Source organism: Dipteris shenzhenensis, chromosome 26 (assembly GCF_047967505.1).
Source record: "Dipteris shenzhenensis isolate YYH24624 ecotype China chromosome 26, Dip_SZ_1.0, whole genome shotgun sequence".
NCBI classification, from domain to species: domain Eukaryota; kingdom Viridiplantae; phylum Streptophyta; class Polypodiopsida; order Gleicheniales; family Dipteridaceae; genus Dipteris; species Dipteris shenzhenensis.
In genome coordinates this window covers 39,261,611-39,279,716 of record NC_141621.1, presented here as the reverse complement: position 1 = coordinate 39,279,716, position 18,106 = coordinate 39,261,611, and the positions used below count along the sequence as shown (strand labels likewise).

General features: G+C 41.6%; 1 protein-coding gene across 1 annotated transcript in view; it reads right to left on the bottom strand.

The window, feature by feature from the left end:
* Nucleotides 1-5,511: 5,511 nt before the first annotated feature.
* LOC147885048 (GTP-binding protein-like protein) overlaps nt 5,512-18,106 on the bottom strand; it is a 37,290-nt gene continuing 24,695 nt past the window's right edge. The window contains exons 5-13 of the mRNA XM_087397256.1: nt 16,692-16,745; nt 12,619-12,729; nt 7,941-8,003; nt 7,582-7,836; nt 7,237-7,383; nt 7,011-7,038; nt 6,853-6,923; nt 6,394-6,453; nt 5,512-6,267 (exon numbers count right to left, since the gene is read on the bottom strand). Of these exons, the coding sequence (XP_087253382.1) occupies nt 6,199-6,267; nt 6,394-6,453; nt 6,853-6,923; nt 7,011-7,038; nt 7,237-7,383; nt 7,582-7,836; nt 7,941-8,003; nt 12,619-12,729; nt 16,692-16,745 (858 nt within the window). The 3' untranslated portion in view covers nt 5,512-6,198. The remainder of the gene's footprint in view (nt 6,268-6,393; nt 6,454-6,852; nt 6,924-7,010; nt 7,039-7,236; nt 7,384-7,581; nt 7,837-7,940; nt 8,004-12,618; nt 12,730-16,691; nt 16,746-18,106) is intronic.

Below are 18,106 nucleotides of genomic sequence, written 5' to 3'. Positions count from 1 at the left end.
TACAAGTTATGGGATGACATCATTGGAAGGTCCTCTTTCACTAGGCAATCTTAGACTAAAATGCTTCACCGTAGTCCTTTTTTTCTTAATAATATCACAAGCACAATATAGTTTCTACAATTTTGAGGTTCTATCACAAGAAATTAAAGACAAAATAAAAGTGGATTTTACACCTTCTCGGAAGATCAATGTTTTGATTTGATACAAATCCATTTTCCCTCACAAGAATGTTGGAATCTAAACTAATTATAAATTATAACTAAGTTTGGAATTTGGATGACATGAACCTATTAGGACCACTAAATACTTGCTTGTTTCTCGATGATTTTATCAAATTATCAAAGGATTTAAACTAGAATGTAAGAATCGACTTAAGAAGGATATTGTATTATTTTACAACACTTGATTAGTTCAAACTTAGTATTTGCCTTCATAATATGATTTCTCTTGTCCTATTTATTTTGAACATTTATACATGAACTGAAAAGCTTGAGGTGAGTAGTTAATTGCAACAATGTAAGCACATCTCTTAATATATTACATCCCAAGAAGCTACATTAAGATGTGTATTTTTATCAAGGTTCCTATGAACGAGTGAACTAAGCACTCAAGGACATGAGGGAGATTGAATGAACAATCTCAAAAAGTATGTCACTCTAGAGCTTGAAAATATCAAAGCAATACTAAGGACTCTCCTCTATGAAAGGTTTCAGTAGTTCATCTACCACATCCATCTGCTCTTTTGCATGCCCTTTCTATAACAAATTTGGCACCATAGAGGGCACCCCTTGCTATGAGTGTAGACCAAAGAAGGAATATTTGGCCCCTCCACACATAGCTATCCCTCTCCATTTATTTGGATTTTCAGCACATACAACCTCCTTGCTTGCCCTTGTGTAAGGTAGAAAAGGATAGAGTGGCTTGGGTTACATCATCAAGGAGAACATACATGTGCTATTGAGATATCACAAAAGATCTGTCAAGAGTAGACATGTCTAGGGGCAAAATGCCAATAGGTCTAAAGTCCTCAACATATATTTATTTTTCTCAAGATGTCTTGAAGCTCTTGGATACAATTAACACAAGTGTAGTTCTACACACCTCCCTCCACTTAGTTTTTGACATCCACACATGCCAACGATGCTTTGACTGTGTCTTAAATGGTTTGTACATAGCCATGTCTAGTGGTTGTAGCTTATCACTAATATGAGGAGGCATGGTGACCATATTAGGACCAATATCTATTGAAACTAGAATAGACACCAAATTATGTGGAAGTTGTAGACATCCAAAAACTAGTTGTTCCTTAGTAGAAAGGCTTAACGTCAGGACAAAATTCTAAAAAGGGTGAATCCACAAATGGAAAAAGTCTAATTATCCAAGTCTTGTCTTGGATGGTAATGTAAATATATGGCTCACATTCATGAAGGTAGTTCCTAGTCCTTGATTCCATTGTATGTAGAGATTCGAGATGGCCTTACCCCCTACATTTAGGGATGGCCTTATCTTCTGCATTAGTCTTTGATTCCCCTATAAAGATGTAAGGATTAGGGATGGCCTTACCTTCTGCATTAACACAGTACATCACAAAGACCCACCCCTTTTCTTATGGCATAAGTCCTTTCACATATTGGGTCCCTTTTCTTGCAAGCATTCTCATGATTGCAACCATGCCTAATCGGCATACCCTTTCATCATAGTTCCATATATTGCACAGTTGATATTGATATTTTATATACAAGCTCTCTAATTTTATCATAGGACTTTGATACAAAGTAGGGATTTAGATTGGTAGCTTGATCTTGTTTCAATTCTTGGGCTACTCTCATCAACAACAACTCCAAATTCCTATTCGGGAAACCTCCACCATTCCAAGTCATGCAATGTAAGACTATGTGTGGTTTGATAGAAGCCACTCAATAATCAATTTCTCATCTATTGCACTTAGGACCTAGATCGCATCCACATCTCTTTTCCTTTGTTCTTCCATCCAATTAATTTTCCAAGGAGTAAGGTCCGATGCTATAGTGCCTTGTTGCAATGGCTCCTAAATAAAAAGGATCCATTGTAGCTTCATATCCCCAATAGACCCTTTTTGGGACTCTTGACTTCTTGGCTACTCTTTCCTATACCCGTTCCCACATAAAAATTCTTGGAAAGAGCATGTGCAACCTTCCTACCTTGAGACTTTGTTGTAATGGCAAACTATTTCTTATGCTCTTTGTTGGATCTCCTCTTCATCCATTTCTTCTAACAGCATGCGTTGTGTGCAGATCCAATGAATATAGAGAGCTTCAGCTTGCAAGTTTGTGGGATTTCAAATCAATCGAAATAAGGGCCCAAAATTATTATGGATGGGGGGGGGGGGGGGGGGAAGGAAATGTGACATAGGCATGAGAGGTGCAATCCTTCACATGGCCATGAGGGAATAAGAGGAAGGGAAGTGGGTAAGAGGGATTGGATGGGAAATGCTATGGAGAAGGATCTTGGCTTAAAAGTGGAGACTACGTATGGGTTTTGCAATTCTTTTATAAGGTTTTCCAATGGTTTTGCAATGTTGAAGGAATTAGATTGTATCCCTTAATTTGAACTACCAAGTAATGATGTCTAGTCTTCATGCCCTATTCTCTCATTTGACTTGCTTGTACTAATTTGAATCAAATTTCTAATGCAAATTGGTACAAAGGACATTTGGATACATGTGGGTGCTTGCTTGGGGACACTATCCCCCATTGATTTGCCCCACATCCATGCCTTACTCCATCATTGACGGAGTAAGGCATGGATGTGCAAAAATTCATCACGGTCAGGTGTCCCAGTCAGCTACTGCCATGTGTTGGACTGTGCAGAGACCCTGAATTTCAGGGTGCTCAAAATTTGGTGCTTTTTGCATCATTGGATAGCTCTTGCTCCCCTGATCACTCCTATGTGCAAGAAACACAAAATGGTCATTGGTTAAGCAAATTGAACATGGGCGTGGCTTCTAAGGAAAGGTGTTGCATGTCATGTCTCTCCTTAACTTGATCTATGTGGCCTAGCCATTGAACAAAGCTAATTATTACTCGTGTAACATGGTTGAAACTCATGCATTGTGTACTACATGGGTAGCTCAACTCTCCACCTGAGTTCATTTATGCTCAGGTTGAACCCCTAGCGTTTTGCACTACATGGGTAGCTCATGTCTTTACCCAAACTCCATATCTACTACCCCACCAACCTCCCCATGTGGTTTAGTTGGTGCATTTGTGTTAAAACAAGCATGCCTTCCTCAGAAGCCATTGGGGAAGGTGTCGATAGGTGTGCAAATGTGTCTCATCTCAAGAACCTTGAACCTAAAGACATTCGTGCATTGTGGTGTAAAGTGGTGCTAGTGACAAGGTGTGGGAACATTGCGATACATGAGCAAGAGACATTGGTTACTTGTGACACAAGCATATTACGCTCAATACAATGTTCGAGAAATATTTGTTATTCAACTAAGCCACTAAGTTGCATACTAACACAACAATGTTCAAACCAATGCACCAAACCTATAACGAAGATCAATGGAAAATGCGAAGAAAATTTACTTGAAAAACATGGATAATTAATCATTAAGAATGGAGGAAACAAGGTTAAACTATAGGCTAAGAGAATCTCGCCACATGGAAGGGGGAGAAAAGTGACAAGTTTTAAAGTTGGAGGAAGTTCCAAACATGGCATGTAAACTTTCCAAATTAGTGGACCACTAAATCTGGCATCCCAAAATCCCAAATCGACATCCACAACCCCAAATTCATTGTTGATGAGAGATGATCGTGTTGCATCTTAAATAAGCTTGCCACATCACACCCTAGCGTCACCTTCCAATGTATAATAATATAATTAAAGATGTATCTATCGTCCTACTCAACAAAAAATGCACACCCCATTAGTATTTATTGAAGCGAGGGGTTGAAAAGAACAAAGTTTGAATAGTTTAAATAATTAAAAGCAATAAATGGGGGTGTTTAATTTTTTTAAAGCACCCTAAATCATCTTTTACTCTGTCACCCCTTCATCTCGAACCCCCCCCCCCCCCCCCGCGACCAAAAAAACAAAGCACAACCTAGTTACCCTTCTCTCTTCCAACCATCTTCATCTCCCCTCCATCTTGTCAAAGTTGTCTACCTCTCTTGCTCTCAAGTCCATGTCCTCTTTTACCCTTAGCCCTATTTCCTCCCCTCATAGCTCTCTACAACACATTTGTTACTCATGCACATTTTGTCACTTTCATTGCTTACGATTGCCCATCAATTCGTTGTCAGTATGTTTTTCACTCCCTTTTCATTACTACAACCCATCGTGTGTGTGGGGTGTGAGTTGTTACTCTATTGCTTAGTCAAATATCATGACTGTATTGCTTAGTCAAAGATCAAGTATGGTTTGATTAGGTTAGGTTAGGCTAGGTTACATTAGGTTAATCTAAGTCAAACTAAATAATACTTGCACTTACAATCCACAAATAACATTATTGACTTCTTCTCTCTCTCTCTCTCTCTTAAAAAATGAATTGCAAGTTGCTTGGCAAGAGAGGAACGAACGCATAGCTACCATGCGAGGATTTGGCTATGTATAGGGACCAGAGCAAAGATGACGACCACGCATACAACTACATCGACTAAGTTCCCTCGTGCTGCAGACAGGTACCAACTTTCACAAAAAATTATTTTTCTCAACAAATCACAAAACATAGGGAGTTTCAAATTTTTGAAGGTTTTTCTTGTGAATTTGCACATTTTAAAGCCAAAATATAATTGAATTGCCTGAAATTTTGCATCCGTACAAAAATTGTGAAATAAAAATTTATAGGTGAAAATGAAAATGTTACAAGCTCATTGTATCTAGTTTGCGAGTTCTTTGTGAACAATGACGAGTACCCGTGCATTTCTTCCTACTAGCAAGGACAATTAGTTTAAATTCTAGAGAAGTGGTCACTATTAGCACTGTCTGGAGGCGCTCTCCTTACACTGTTCTTAAAAAATGTCCCTCCAATTATTTTAGGCCACGTTTTAAAACTTTCTATTCTCAACGACATATATCTCTCTCTCTCTCCTCCCCCTTCCCAAATCAACTAGTCTCTCTTTCCCCCTCTCTGTCTCTCTACCAAATCAACTCGTCCCTCTAAGGGCAGTGCACTTGTACTCGCTTGTTTGTGTACCATCATAGAAGATGCCTCCCCTTGAGAGAGGAAGGGAATATGATAATCCAATCATTGTGATTGTGTTATCGTGACTTGGATAAACGAGACTAATAGGTATGTTGATAAGTTAATGACAGGTGCTTGTTCGTGGAAAATGTGCCGTCAAGATAGGTTGCATGAAAATAAGGGGCAATCGTCGATCTCTCTCATGCCAAGAATGTGTACAACGATAATCATCCCTACCGGAGGCTGCTGCCATGGCTTGGATTTGAGCATTATTACAAATGCGGGCACAGAAGCAAATTATAGTTTCTGTAACAGTATCCTCAAATACAAATGATGCTGTCGAAATAGGGATTACCAAAACTGGAACAGCGGTGGACAGTATGACAGATGATTTTAAGTTGTACGCAGGACACTTTGAAAGCAGCTAGCTTCTTCCTTCCAACATGCTGTCACACATCAACGATCCCAATCTGTCACGTCGATCCATTAGAGATTAAGGATTGCCTGTCTGCTCAAAGAACTATCGTCGTTCTCTGCTTGTATACAATGATCTGGACTACCTTGCATATTTATACCTGCTGATTGAACGTTTATATTATAAATCCAATTTTCTTCAATGATAGAAGTTGAACAATAAATATGTGAAGAATCCATGCTTCAGAAACTTGGTATGGCTCCAAAAAACTTGCCAACTTAATCAGATTTCCAAGTAATAATAATATTTACAGCTTCTCTGTGGAGATGCTGCCCAATGACCCAACGATCACTATTTTAAACTGGTCAATACGTGTATGCTTCAATTGAATGTTAAACCGAAGTTGGCAAGCCAAGCCTTCAAAGAATACCTCATTACCAAGAATGTTCTCTCATCATCAGTAGGGCAACTGATTAAATCAATCGTCATGCGGATGACCTATCAAAGCTGTGCTACAAAATGCCAGTCAACCGCAACGAATGTGCCAGCAAACCCCTTACAAAACTGTGGCACATTGAGATACACAGAGAAGAGTATCTGCAGGTCACACGGTGCTCTAAACATTGAAGCGAAAAAGCATGACATCTCCTTCTTGTACAATGTATTCCTTTCCTTCTGACCTCAGCTGCAAGACAACATTTAATTTTACAATCAATCCAGCACAATAACTCACCAGGAAAGCCTTCAGGGAAAAAGATGCAAATTGCAAAAGGGTAAAAGACATTCTGTGCTTTTCTATATCTAACCATACCACGCCTTTTTCTCGGGCAGCTGCAAAGGACCCTGCAGCAACAAAATCTTCGTATGCAACCTGCACAGCAGTTTACCGTGATAAAAAATTCTACAGCTGATACTCTTAATGCAATAAAAGCAGATTGTATCAGCAGATGGGCAATCAACCATGAAACAGATTTGTATGATACATGCCTTGACATTCTCTTGGAAGCAGGAACAGGGCTGGCAGGCATACAGGATGGTTATTGACTATCACAATTGATTTTTATAGTTCAAGAAATCTCTGTTTAAATTTATCGCTCCTACTTTGTCTGGTAATTTGAGCATGTGGAACATACAATCACCCCCAACCTATCCGTTTGACTTTAGAATTTAAAGTTTAGACTTTTCGAACAGCACAGGGGACATAGTTTGAACAGAGCTCAGACAAGTACTGAGGGTCTTTGCTAGAGCTTATGACAAACAGTTGACTTACTGTCTCAGCCCGAATGAAACCTCTTTCGAAGTCAGAATGAATAACACCAGCAGCCTGAGGTGCCGTCATCCCTGTTTGTGTTCAAAAAATGTAACTAACTCAATAGCATCTCGTGCGACTGGGAAATAACGAGTTCTATAGAAACTATCTAAACATACCTGCAAGAATTGTCCAGGCCTTGGTTTCCTGTCATGATTAGTTGAAATGAAATCATGACTATGCACAAATAACCATGGCCCAATCCTTTAAACTTTGCAGTGGTGAAGTTCCAAGACAACATAAATATCTTTTAAGACTTCAAATGGAAAATTATATTCTGTGATTAGATTGTACTGGAAAATAGAATTCTGTGATTAGATTGTACTGCAAGCATAGCAAAAGTACCTTCTCCCCAGAGGTGAAGTATGTCCGCAAACCCAAGAGATTATATGTTGCCCTAACCAATGACCCTAACCCCCCTTCTGAAACCCCTAAGGACTTCAGGAAATCTTGCCTCTCAATGGGATCCAGCTCTGTTAACTCAGCTTCAACCTGCACACTCCTTATAGATGAAGCTAATAAGACCAAAATTCCACACCCCGTAAACAACTGGTAATAAAATTAAAATGCACATCAAACGGAAGTCTTTTACCAGGTATCTACAGCTAGAAAATCACATGTAGGCCCCCATTGCAAACATTAAAATGTACTAAATCCAGTGATTAATAGGTACTTTGATCAAAAGAATACCTGAGCAGATACCACCACCACTTCAGAACCCATTTGTCTGGCAACACTCCTAACTTTCTCCACATGGCAGTTCTTAGAAGGGTTTCCAAGATCATGCTCTGCCACATTTGCTGCAAATATTACAGGTTTCATTGTCAGGAGGCAGAGTTGTTGTACCAACTTCCTTTCATCTTCTGACATTTCAACCGCACGTGCTGGTTTGCCATCGAGCAAAGCATCATTTATTCTTTTAAGAGCCGATACCTCCATCTCCTCCTGCATTTTGTGGAAATACATCATCCATGGGACTGCAACTTCGAAAAGAAGACCAGATATGAGGACATCTTTGGCGATGCACCTAGACCAAAATCATGACAAACCTTGGCTTTAACTTGAGGATCTTTTGCTCTAGTCTTTTTCAGCCTCTCCATTCTTTTTTCAACCTGTGCACTTCAATGGAAAGGAACGAGGATCAATTTTCAGCCAGTCTTGTTAATTCCAATATTAGGCATGGCCATTGTACTAAATATACACTACTTGCTCAAACAGTGCTATTTTCTTGGACAACGTGATTCCACATACTTTACCCACCTTTACAAAAAAGAGCTGACAATCCATACAAGAGATGTCGATATGACTGCAGGAACCAGTTGAAAACCTACATTGAGCTGTTAAAAGAGATTACATGATCTACATCTAGAGCCTACACATCATGTCAGAGAATGGGCAGCAACCTAATGGTAGTCCTGCATAATATGGAAGTAACGTAATCACAAGGCTCTCTCCAATATTTCAGGCATGGATGGAATGAGGAGTAAGGGGACATATGTCCTGTTATATGCCAATGGGAAGGGCACTCTGTAGCAAGAGATAGACTATCCTCACTCTCTCTCCTGCTCACTAATTGCAAACTGCAAGATGATGCACTCAATACACAAAGTAATGCTATGGATGTGAGTGAGAGAATCAGAGGGAGAGAATGTAGTGGACCTCCGAAGAGGAAATAGATACAACTGAATAATGAATGCCCAAATGGGCTGAATACAACTGTATGAAGGGGCTGAAACCCTCACTGCAAACTGAAAGACTAGACTACCTAGAGGAGGTGAAACCTCACTAGATCCCTGTAGGATTTCACCTCACTAGATCCCTGTAGAGGCTGAGGCTACCCTGCTTGAAAACCAAGAGTAGAAAAAAAACCGCTTGCATATCATTCAATATGTGTGTGACCTCCCTCAATCTTGCACTACAATATGAAGTCGTAGCTTCCATCGCTCCGTTCTCTCTCCCCTGATATGTCCTTTATGCCCATGCCCACTACATGTCACTTGTTCAATGCAGAGAATGTACAGACTGCACTCCGTCGGCTCCATAACCGGATCATTAGGGGCCACACACTGAGCACTTCGCACATGGGACGAGGTAATGGCTCCGATTTTAGCGTGGATGTTCACTCATGCTATATGTCACGGCTTCCCACCAATTTGGAGGACTACCACCATTGTACCATTACACAAAGCAGGGGATTCCATGCACACTGGAAACTACCACTCTTATGATTGGTCACACTCTGGCCAAGATCTACGGGTCGGTACTAGAGATGAAGATGAGTGGCTACACAAAGGCACACGGGCAGCGAGCTATAGGGTAGGCAAGATTTCAGAGACACCACTTCACCCTAGACCACATTTTTACCCTGCGGGCTGTCATTGAGGAGGTCGAGGCACCAAAAAGTCTACACTTGCTTTGTAGACTTCCAGAAGTCCTTCGAAACTGTCCCACGATCCTGTATGATCAAGAGACTTCTAGGGATGCAAATCATGATTTGGGGGGTGATGAGCATGTACGAGTCCGTTAGAGGGAGAGTTCGTGCCTCAAGAGGCCTATCAAATTGGGTTGAGAGCACCATCGGAGTGAAACAAGGATGCCCCCTTTCACCGACTCTCTTCAGGCTCTACATTGATGAGATCACATCCTTTATTGACTGACTAGAAGGCGAGGGATCACTGTTGACTGTCTTGATGATACAGATATGGCTATATGCACATGACATAGTCCCCATATCATCTTCAGCAGAGGTATTGCAGAGACATCTAGAGGCCCTGAGGTGTCTTGGAGAGAGAGAGAGAGAGAGAGAGAGAGAGAGAGAGAGTTGATAGTTAGCCTTGGGAAGGCCAAGGTTATAATCTTCAACACCTCATGTGTTGTGCTGTGCTGCACCGACTACCAAGGGGAGCTAGTGGAGATAGTGCAGTCCTACACGTACTTGGAGCAGTCTTCACAGGGCTAGTTTTCAGGATGATTCATGCAGCTACGGCATGACACACGAGGATAGGGAGCTTTGACCCAACTAGAGAGGCAATACTTTCAAGCACATATTCAGGATCCGCCGACGAAGGGCTGGCTTTTCGACACCCTAGTGAGGTCGACTGCCATGTATGCAGCACTTTTTTGGGGCAGTTATTAGTTAGTGAAAGATTAGAGGAGATTTGAGCAGCTATAGGTGATCATGGGGTCTAGGATGATTCGGAGTAAGCCCTCCGTCCCTCATCAGATAGTATAGGCAAAGTTCTCCATGACACCGCTTCAGATTGATCCCATCTTTTGGACGGTGACTTTCCTCCACAGTTACTCGATTGAAGGCACTAGAGTCATCCAAACGGCTAGCAGAGAGCAGGGTCAACACAACATGGTATGCACGTGTCTCCACATGGTCTGCCGATCAAGACATTCAGATGGACGGGCTTCCTCCCTTTCAGTACAGCATGAACACACCGCCCAAGTTAATCCCACGAGATGAGATTTACTGTATTGTACGGTTAGATCTCCTCTAGCTCTATACGTCTTGAGCTTGGGAAGGAGACCAAGAGTTCCCTACCAAGATCTAGTTCTATCGCAACCACTTCTTGTGAGTATCGGAGGATGGTCTCATCATGCAGCCCCGATACCTAGAGGACAGAGGAGTCTCACATGCACTGAGGATAGCCATTGGGTGGATGCGGGTCTCGTCCCATCAAATGTAGATTGAAGTAGGGAGAGAGGCAAGCACACCCAAAGAGCAACAAATCTGCAGACTATGCACGCTGGGACGGGGGGTTGAGACAAAGGAGCACTTCATGTGTGCTTGCCCAACATACTATAAGGTCCAAGGGTGATATCACTGCCTCTTTCAAGAAGGGCACAGCTTTGGCCCACTCTCACAGTAGATCCACTTCCACGACCATGTTTGTATTGGACTCTATGTCATTGAGACACAAAGACATTATTGAGACAATTCTAACTTCAGCAAGTGGTGGCCATGCCACAGGAGGCTGATGTAGACCTAGCACAACGACATGTCACGGATTTCTAAGCATTTAAGTCAGCTCCAAGACAAAGTGGGGTGGAGGAGGAGGAGCTAGCTAACATGAGGGCAGTACGGGTCAGCGGGGAGAGACAATGCAACGTTGTTGAGCTAGAGACGTACAAACCACACGACACGGAGAGTGACCAGAGCACACACGATCGAGGTTCTAGAGGAGACTGCCAGAGACGAGAGGCAACTCGACAAATGCAAATCCAGGATATCTTTGCAGCCCACGGAGAGCCACACCGGTTTCAGTTTATGAGCTTCCGCTGTCAGCTTTGAGCTTCAGTCTTTCAACTTTTGAGTTTGGATTTTGAGCTTTTGAGCTCTTTAGCTTAGCATAGCACTCAGTAAAGGCCCTAGCATGCCCATTGCTTCTGCCCAGTAGAGGCTTGTATGAGTTTCTTCTCTTGATGTACTTTGTCTCATAGGCCTGTTGAGGCCTTCTCACCACACATACACACAATGCGAATACTGAATGGATAATGAGGCATACTACAAGAGAAGAAGAATCATGGGAGAAGTGCTCAACAACTCGGGAGATGACGAGATGATTGCAATATGAACATCAATACTTCATGAGTGATCCTGCTCTTGCCTACGTGTCTTTTTCCAAACTCATATACCTCCAGCGTTTATATAGAGGGAGTCCACATGCTTTTATAATCAGCATTTTACCAAAAATGGCCCTCTAGCCTAAGATTATCACATCTAAAAGTTGACACTCTAGAGCAAATTTAGGTGCCTAAGATCTACACAAGATAGGGCCTTCCAGAAAGATCTAGCCACCCTAATAGGGCCACCAAGAGGCCATCTATTCCTGGCCTTATCCACTCACCCATTTCTACCTAATAGTTGCATGCAATACCACTCTTTGGCACCAATGGCCTATACATACATTATAATCCCCACAACAAGGACCATGTGCCCAACAGCAACACACACTATTGTAGGTACATCTTCTCAAGTGGCTTTGTTTCTCCATTGTACAGCAAATGACCTTTCCACTCATTGCGGTACCCAACAAAGAATCAAGATACATCCTTTACTCTTGCAATTTCACTTTGTCCTCGCTTCCTTAATGACATGAGCATAAGAACTACAAACTCTTAAATGAGCCACGACGGTTTCCTATCTAAATATATCGCGTAAAGAGCCTTCCCTTCCAGCACTTTGGCCATGGTCCTAGAATTTGATTTTCTCCAGAGGATGGCACTCTAAAAAAGTGCATCTCTGCATAAACCCTGCACTACCCTCATCTAGAGAAATTCCAGATTAGCTTAAAAACATTAAAGTTCCTCCTATAATGCTTCAAACAATGTATAGCGTTTATCTAAACACTCAAGAGAAGTAGCAGCAGCAAAGGGCAAATGAGTGTCCCATCCTTTTGGCAAAACAAACTCCTTTCCAATTGTGGGCTGGTCAAATGGCCCCTTAGAGCCAAACCCCAAACTGCCTAAAAGAACAAAAAACAAACAAGCTCCGAATGCATTCCTTATCTACAATGTCCATATGGCCATAAGTCTCCCTCCCTTTGGTGGAGAAAACTCAAAAAAGTAACCAGAACTTTGGCAAGTTTCAAGGATAACATTTGTCTTATGTTGAAAGAAAAGAAAAATGCGAAATTCACTTTCAAATTTATTCTCAGATGTGCATGCTAATTCGTCCAACAAAACCATCTGGATTTCATTTCAATTTAGACCATCACTCACCTGAGCAAGATCAGAAAATATCAGCTCTAGATTTATGACATCAATGTCAGCTTCAGGATCTACTTTACCACTCACGTGCACAATATCGTTGTCCTCAAAACAGCGTACAACCTGCCAAATGCAACATTGTTTGTTCCAATGTGCAACAATTTATGGATCAGAAGGAAGCCACAGTAAAATAATCCTGGTCAAAAAACTCTGCACTTGTGAATATAGTGAGATTAAGGTAGCTAGAAAGACCTTAAAACTCTTCCAGCAAATATTTCAAGTCCCAAGATGAAAAAAACTGTTTATAGAAGCAAGAGCTGGAGGGGACGATGAAAACGGGCCAGATCATAACAGATTATTCAAAAAGGTAGTTGCATGGCAGGAAAGAACAGTTTCTAACAACCAAGATATGACGTGGCTCACTGTTATTTTAATTTTCCAACTGCTCCTATATGAAACAACATTCAGGGCCGCCATGATGACCCCACTTTATGATTAGGCATCATATGTTAAACCTTGAGCTCTTATTATGGTAGGTAAGAAGGGTATCTAATGACCAAGGAATTCATGGCTAATCATACTTAATATTCATTGTTATTTTTGTTTATCTAAGTTTTCTTAAGCAGACTCTACATGAAGATTAGACGTTTGTATGATAAACCTTGAGCTAGAGTGTGAAGGTGGCCCTTTTTTAATCAATGTTGAACAAGATTCAACTTTTAACTCTCACCAATTGGATAAGTTCAATGACACTCCATTTGACTATTCTGTCTAAAGGAAGAAGGATCAATAAACGTATGTTCCTAACGTTCCGAACCACCTTGAATGTGAGCATGTTGATTTTACAAAGGGATCCCTTGACCTGTGAACATGATGTTGGAGATACCATGTTACTATCATCGTCAGGCCATTCCCCAGTACACAAATAGAGACAGTTTGCATTGTGGAGCAAGGACATCAAACATCAGAATGGCACATCTGGTAGTCTAATTCCTATGATGAATCACATGCATCTACAATTCTAAAGAGGTCTATTTGTAACACACAACTTATCACGACATACACGTCTATAACAACCTAAAACCTAAAGTACTCCGCACGCCTCTCCACTCACCTCACATACATCGACCACATACCGCTCCTAGAGGATCAAGCCACCCCGGTCACGCGCTCTCTCCACAAAGATGCCCTACACATTTTTCCACACACCACCCGTTCCACGCGTCCGCCGCCTCTTGGCTCAATACCCTGTAGCAGCTGGTAAGTGTAAAGCTTTATGCCGACAACTTAAATTGGAGGCTAAGCATCATCTCCCGAGTGAGCTATATGGTTTTGGGGAGTGGCACTAGTGCAATTCTCCCCTTGCAAAGCCATGATTTTAGATTTGCAAAGGACGCAGAGAAGATACGCGAGTACCATCATCTAGTACATCGAAAGAAGCAAGCTACAAGGACTTAGGGATCAACCTGGGTAGTATTGGGCTGTAGAAAATGGTGTAGGCCCACAGTTAGGGTTGCGCCAGACTGGGAGCTGTAACCACGTTGACATCTCTACGGACCAGTCAGGTGACTCTTAGTTGAATCGGCCATGTTTTGGGTGTGTTGGGTGACATGAGTGGATGGGGACGGAAGGGAAGAAGATGGGGGTGTGGGGGGAGGGGGGGGGGGGGGGACGGGGGTTTGCTGGGGGGCGCTTTTTCCTACACTCCAGTACATCCCACTGAACCTAACTCCAGGTAGAGCAAGAGAAGTGATAGATCATCTGTGCTCCCTAAGACCTCAGTACAGTCACTTCTGACTGGTTTTACCCAGCACATTGCTGGATGATCTAGTTCTTTTCTGAGTGGTTTTTCCCACACCTGTGGATGAATACAGTCTGAGAGATTGACTTTATTCTGCTGTGTAGGCTTACTTCTTCAGTAGGCCCTCAACTAACGCAAGTTCTGTGAGTCAATACTCAAGATAAACATCAGCGGGAGCACTGAGCAAGCAACATTGATCAGGCTGCTTTCAGACAGCATTATTCAACATAATTTTTTCACCTTCAGAGCTCTCATCAAAGAGAGCAAATACCAGAAACAAAGGGTGCACCATTGCTTTGTGGATTTCTGAAAGGCCTTTGATTTGGTGGGCCCGCTCTTGGCATTGCACACAATGTCACCTTGTAGTCATGGCTCCATATGAGAGTCACAAGCAAATTGTACCACCAGGGCTCCTCTTTTGTGGACACTCTGGGTGGACACGAGTCAACATCAGCACAGACTCTCATCCCCATCCTCCTCCATGTTGATGGCATGCTGTTGATTTTGGACACAATAGAGGGATTGCAAAGGGCATCTTACAAACCGCTTTTCCCGTATCATGCATGAGAACATCAGGAATTATAGCACCTCAATCACTACTCATGAAGCTTGTATATATAAGATGACTGGTCTGACTACAAAATCGAAAAAGGAGGGATATTGTATCCACATGCTGGAAGTGGGCCTCGAGACACTCTGACTCCAGCCTCTCTAATGCTGCACCCTTTGGTCAAGCATGCTTGGGCTGGTCAGTTCTATGGTGAACTTGGGTCATGTAAGGATGCAACCCGAGTAAAGATAGGATTTGATGATCTCAATACTTTTGTGCAAGAGTGAATGACTCAAGGTCAACTGAGTCTCGTCGGTGTTGAAGATTGTAGCGTTGTTTGTATCAAGGTTTCTCCACATGATATCATACATGTAGAGTTCATAACGAGATCCTTGCAAATAGATGCGTTGCTTCACATCATCGCCTACCTTGACCGAGCTACGAAGTATGGCCAGACCACCAAAATGGGCAATCGCTACATAAAGATATCTCTCATCGTTCATGCAACTTGTATTCAATTGAGATTAGCAATGCTGGTATGCATTGATCACCATATAGTTTTTCAATATAGCATGTGGAGACAGCATCCCTCCTTTTCAATTTCCTAGGCAGACCAGTAATCTTATATGTACAAGCTTCATGAGTAGTGATTGAGATGCTATGCTCTCATGCATGATTCAGGAAAAGCGGTGCACTCCACATGACATCATACTTGCAGAGTTCATAACTAGACCCTTGCAAATAGATGCCATGCTTCATGTCATCGCCTACCTTGACCGAGCTACAGAGTATGGCCAGACCATCAGAATGGGCAATCACTACATAAAACTTGAATTCAATTGAGATAAGCAATGCTGGTATGCATCGATCACCATATAGTTTTTCAATATGGCATGTCCATCACAATCATTAGTTGGAGAATCAATGCTCTGCCGTCTGGACACCCACATGGATGTAGATGCTCACATGTAAGACCCTCTTGTGAGGAGAACCCATGAACCCTAGGTTAGGTGAAGGCAGGATGTAATGGCCTCCATAATCATTCATCTCAGATCTGTTAGTCAGATTGATGGACTGATCATGTGGCAGTGTTCTCTGCTGTCCAGGGATCTCAGATCAAGCCGATTGGTGGCGTGGTAGCCAGACTCATGATGCGGCTTCATGCTGACATGTCAGCCTTGCTAATGCAGCAGATCTGCTCACTAGCATGGCATTCAGGCCATGTATGCAGGTCCGCGAACAGCTTGCACACATGGGCAGCTGACAGAGATATATGGGTAGCCCATTCCCTGGTTTTACATTCAGAAGAAGAAAAATAGCATGTAAAGCGGAATATCTAGCCCATGCATCTATCCTTCTCAAATCTAAATCTAAAAATTATGCAAAACAAGCTTCCCAATTCAAGGATTTTAGGTTTTCAATTCATTTTAAAGCGCAGCATACTGAAATCGAGGTTTAAAAGCAAGATCAACATTTCTTTCACACTCTATACCACCTAGTAAATCAGGTAGTTCAGGCCAAAACTACAGATGAAGCAATAACTCAACCAATTGATGGTCAAGTGTCTAGATAACACTCATAAGACGTAGAAACATTACCAGCATCTTCATTCTTGAGATTTTGGCCCATAAAAGTATAATCGTGTAGGGGTAACATTCACATGAGAAACTCTGTTTGAGTTTGTCAGATTATACTAATGCAGATTCCAGAACCAAGAAAAAGGATAAGGGTCACCTGGACAATGGAATCTACTTCCCGAATATGAGAAAGAAACTTGTTTCCCAAACCCTGCAAACAAGCCAAAAGATCAGGATCTTCTTAAACAACCTCTCCAATCAGTAATCTTTATAAGCAACACATGGCCTACGCCCGAATTCCCCCATGTTTTTGTAACAAAAAGGTAAGCATTATTTGTATGGTTTAGCAGCTTCAGTTAATCGATCAGCTTTGGTAACACCATAAAGGCAATGTAAAGAGTCCCCAGATTTTTTAAGTTTTTTAAAAAATCCTTTTAGGAATTAACATATCCAAGTAAAGTTATAAACACCATAGAAATATATCTTGCATCCTAGTTAAAGAGCTTTAAAGCAATCATCATTTATTTTTGTCCCTAGTCAACAATTTCATGACTTTAAAAATGACTGAGCTAACGCTCAAGTTGCACCAGAGTATAGCAAACTCCCAACATTTCAAAAAAATCAATGGTTGTGCTCATTGCAAACCAGACATTTTGAGCTTTTATTTTTGAACCAAGTCTTTAGTTGCTTTAGGAGAATCTGCAGTAAACAATGTGAAATGCCTCGTTTCTAACCTCATGGTAACCGCTCACAAAGTTTGGAACCATCGAGTCTAGATATTATGACATCGCATTTTTATTTTGGTGAACGGTCACATCATGGGTGTTGATTAATACCCTTGATCAAAGAATTCCTATTCAATCCCTTTCTAGTCGTATGTTGACAAATTGAACAGTACATGTTCATTTGAATCAAGTATTTAATATGCTACATGAAATGGCCTCAACGGCACTTCTCACTAATAGTCCCAATTGCTTACCAAAGTAGTGAGGGCAACCTAGGGCACACCCAATTCCAAGCACTAGTCTAACTTAATCCCCAAACTTAAATTCATGTTTGCTATATTGGGTTGTGTTAACCCCATATAGCAATAAATCATCAAGGATCTTCTAGTGCACCTACCCCTTAACCGTGCGACCAACTGTGGCACAAAGAATTCTTGAAAGCACACGTGTGTTGATGGCTTGGAAGTAAACAATTAGACATGCCACATAGATTGATAAATCAACAATGCGTCTATTCTTAAACCAAAATGGGGGTTAAGGCCAAAATTAATCAAGGACAAAATTTATTTGTACACAAACTTATCTCAAAGACTTATAGAAAAAAAGTCTAAGACCATCTAACCATGTTGAATAGCTTTGATACTATTCAGCCAAGTCGACCAACACATCATAGACCATGCTCATCGCTCAAAGTATTTTGTCACTGAAGTTTGTAACAGCCCCTCCCCTTTTAAGCAGTCCACCTCAACTAGAAAGATTCAGAGTTGGTATGAAGGACGAGGCATAACCCTTACTAAAGTATGAGGGACTTACTAAGCATCAGTAAATAACCATTGGAGTTTTACAA